Source organism: Limulus polyphemus, unplaced genomic scaffold (genome assembly GCF_000517525.1).
Source record: "Limulus polyphemus unplaced genomic scaffold, Limulus_polyphemus-2.1.2 Scaffold7983, whole genome shotgun sequence".
NCBI classification, from domain to species: Eukaryota; Metazoa; Arthropoda; class Merostomata; order Xiphosura; family Limulidae; genus Limulus; species Limulus polyphemus.
The window spans coordinates 15,869-17,399 of NW_013673593.1; the positions used below are offsets into that span (position 1 = coordinate 15,869).

The 1,531-nt window shown below is 37.8% G+C and overlaps 1 protein-coding gene across 1 annotated transcript in view; it reads right to left on the bottom strand.

The window, feature by feature from the left end:
* The window catches only part of LOC106475027, a gene marked incomplete at its 5' end in the record, with an annotated part of 22,025 nt that overhangs the window by 3,448 nt on the left and 17,046 nt on the right, over positions 1 to 1,531 (bottom strand). The window contains one exon of the mRNA XM_022379243.1: positions 161 to 496. Within this exon, the coding sequence (XP_022234951.1) occupies positions 161 to 496 (336 nt within the window). The remainder of the gene's footprint in view (positions 1 to 160; positions 497 to 1,531) is intronic.

Consider the following 1,531-nt stretch of genomic DNA (forward strand, 5'->3'; position numbering starts at 1 on the left):
CCTCAGATTGTGAGTCGAGCGCCTTATCCACCTGGCCATGCCAGGCCTGTCAGGAGGAACTGTTAAGCTTGTGTTCATCAAAAATTAAAAACAAAACAACCTACTCAAATTAACCATACTGAATACGCATTATTTTTCATTGCTTAGATAACACATTTACCTTCTAACTTTCCTGTTTGATTTTTGCTTTGTTCTAGATGTGACTCATTACCGCTAGTTGTCGCCAAACGATTGCAGTGCTCGTGTCTCGTGAAATCTTTAGTTTCGTCTTCATACTGTATTTCTTCTCTCATTTGCTGATTTAATAACGTTCCATGCCATTCACTTTTATTATCAGAAGCCTGACGACTGAAGTTTTCTTTCTCCACCTCCTGCGCATGACGCAATTCAACGTCATCTGACGTGTTTGGTATACTACCAATAGTTGTTCGAGTGTTCTTGAGGTGGATATGATCTAACCAGTGTACTGGCGTAGATGTTGGCTTATGCTGGTTTTCTGCAATAAGAAAGGATTCAACATGAATTCTAACCCAGGAATCAGATAACAACTTTAAGTTTATGTAATGTGCACACAATGAACAATTATTATAGTTTAATAAAAAAAATACTGAATGATATACAAACCACGTGGACCTGTCTCGTGACTCAAAATTCAAACAGATTAAATTATTTAATTAATTTAATTTGATGAATGTTATACAAAAAAAAAATATTTAATACTATTCAAACCATGTAGACCTATCTTCTGACTCAAAATTTAAACAGGTTTAATTATTTAATGAATTAATGTTATACAAAACAAAATATTTAATAATATTCAAAGCTTGTTAGACCTATTTCGTGGCAAAAAATTTAAATCGGTAGATATAAAAATTAAAAGTTAATATAAATGTATCACATTTTCGGCAGATAATTCTACGATTACGCTGCTTTCTGACATATACAGAATGTCCCAAAGTGTCAGATAACCATTGATAAGTCTCTGCTTTGATCTCTTTGCACGTTTACACCTCTGTAATAACTTCTACCAAAATAGTTGCTAAAAACGTTAAAGGCCCCGGCATGGCCAGGTGGTTAGGGCGCTCGACTCGCAAGCTCAGGGTCGCGGGTTCGAATCTCCGTCCTACCAAACATGGGGCCGTTATAATGTGACGTTCAATTCCCCTATTCGGTGGTAAAAGAGTAACCCAAGAGTTGGCTGTGGGTGGTGATGACTAGCTGCCTTCCTTCTAGTCTTACACTGCTAAATTAGGGACGGCTAGCGCCGATAGCCCTCGTGTATCTTTGCGCGAAATTCAAAACAAACAAACGAACAAACAACTAGAATGTGGTCGGCGACCTATGACCCGCGGCAATAATTTGGCTGACCAGCCAAAAGTTGGCTTCACCATTGCAACCCGTAAGGGCACAATCATTGTTCAGTTCAAATTTCTCGGCTATGTGAGAAAAACAACAATATTAAAGGAAAGAGTCACGGCTACGGAGAATTTTAAGATCAATTTCAGGGAAAAATATCAAACTGGTCGAACTA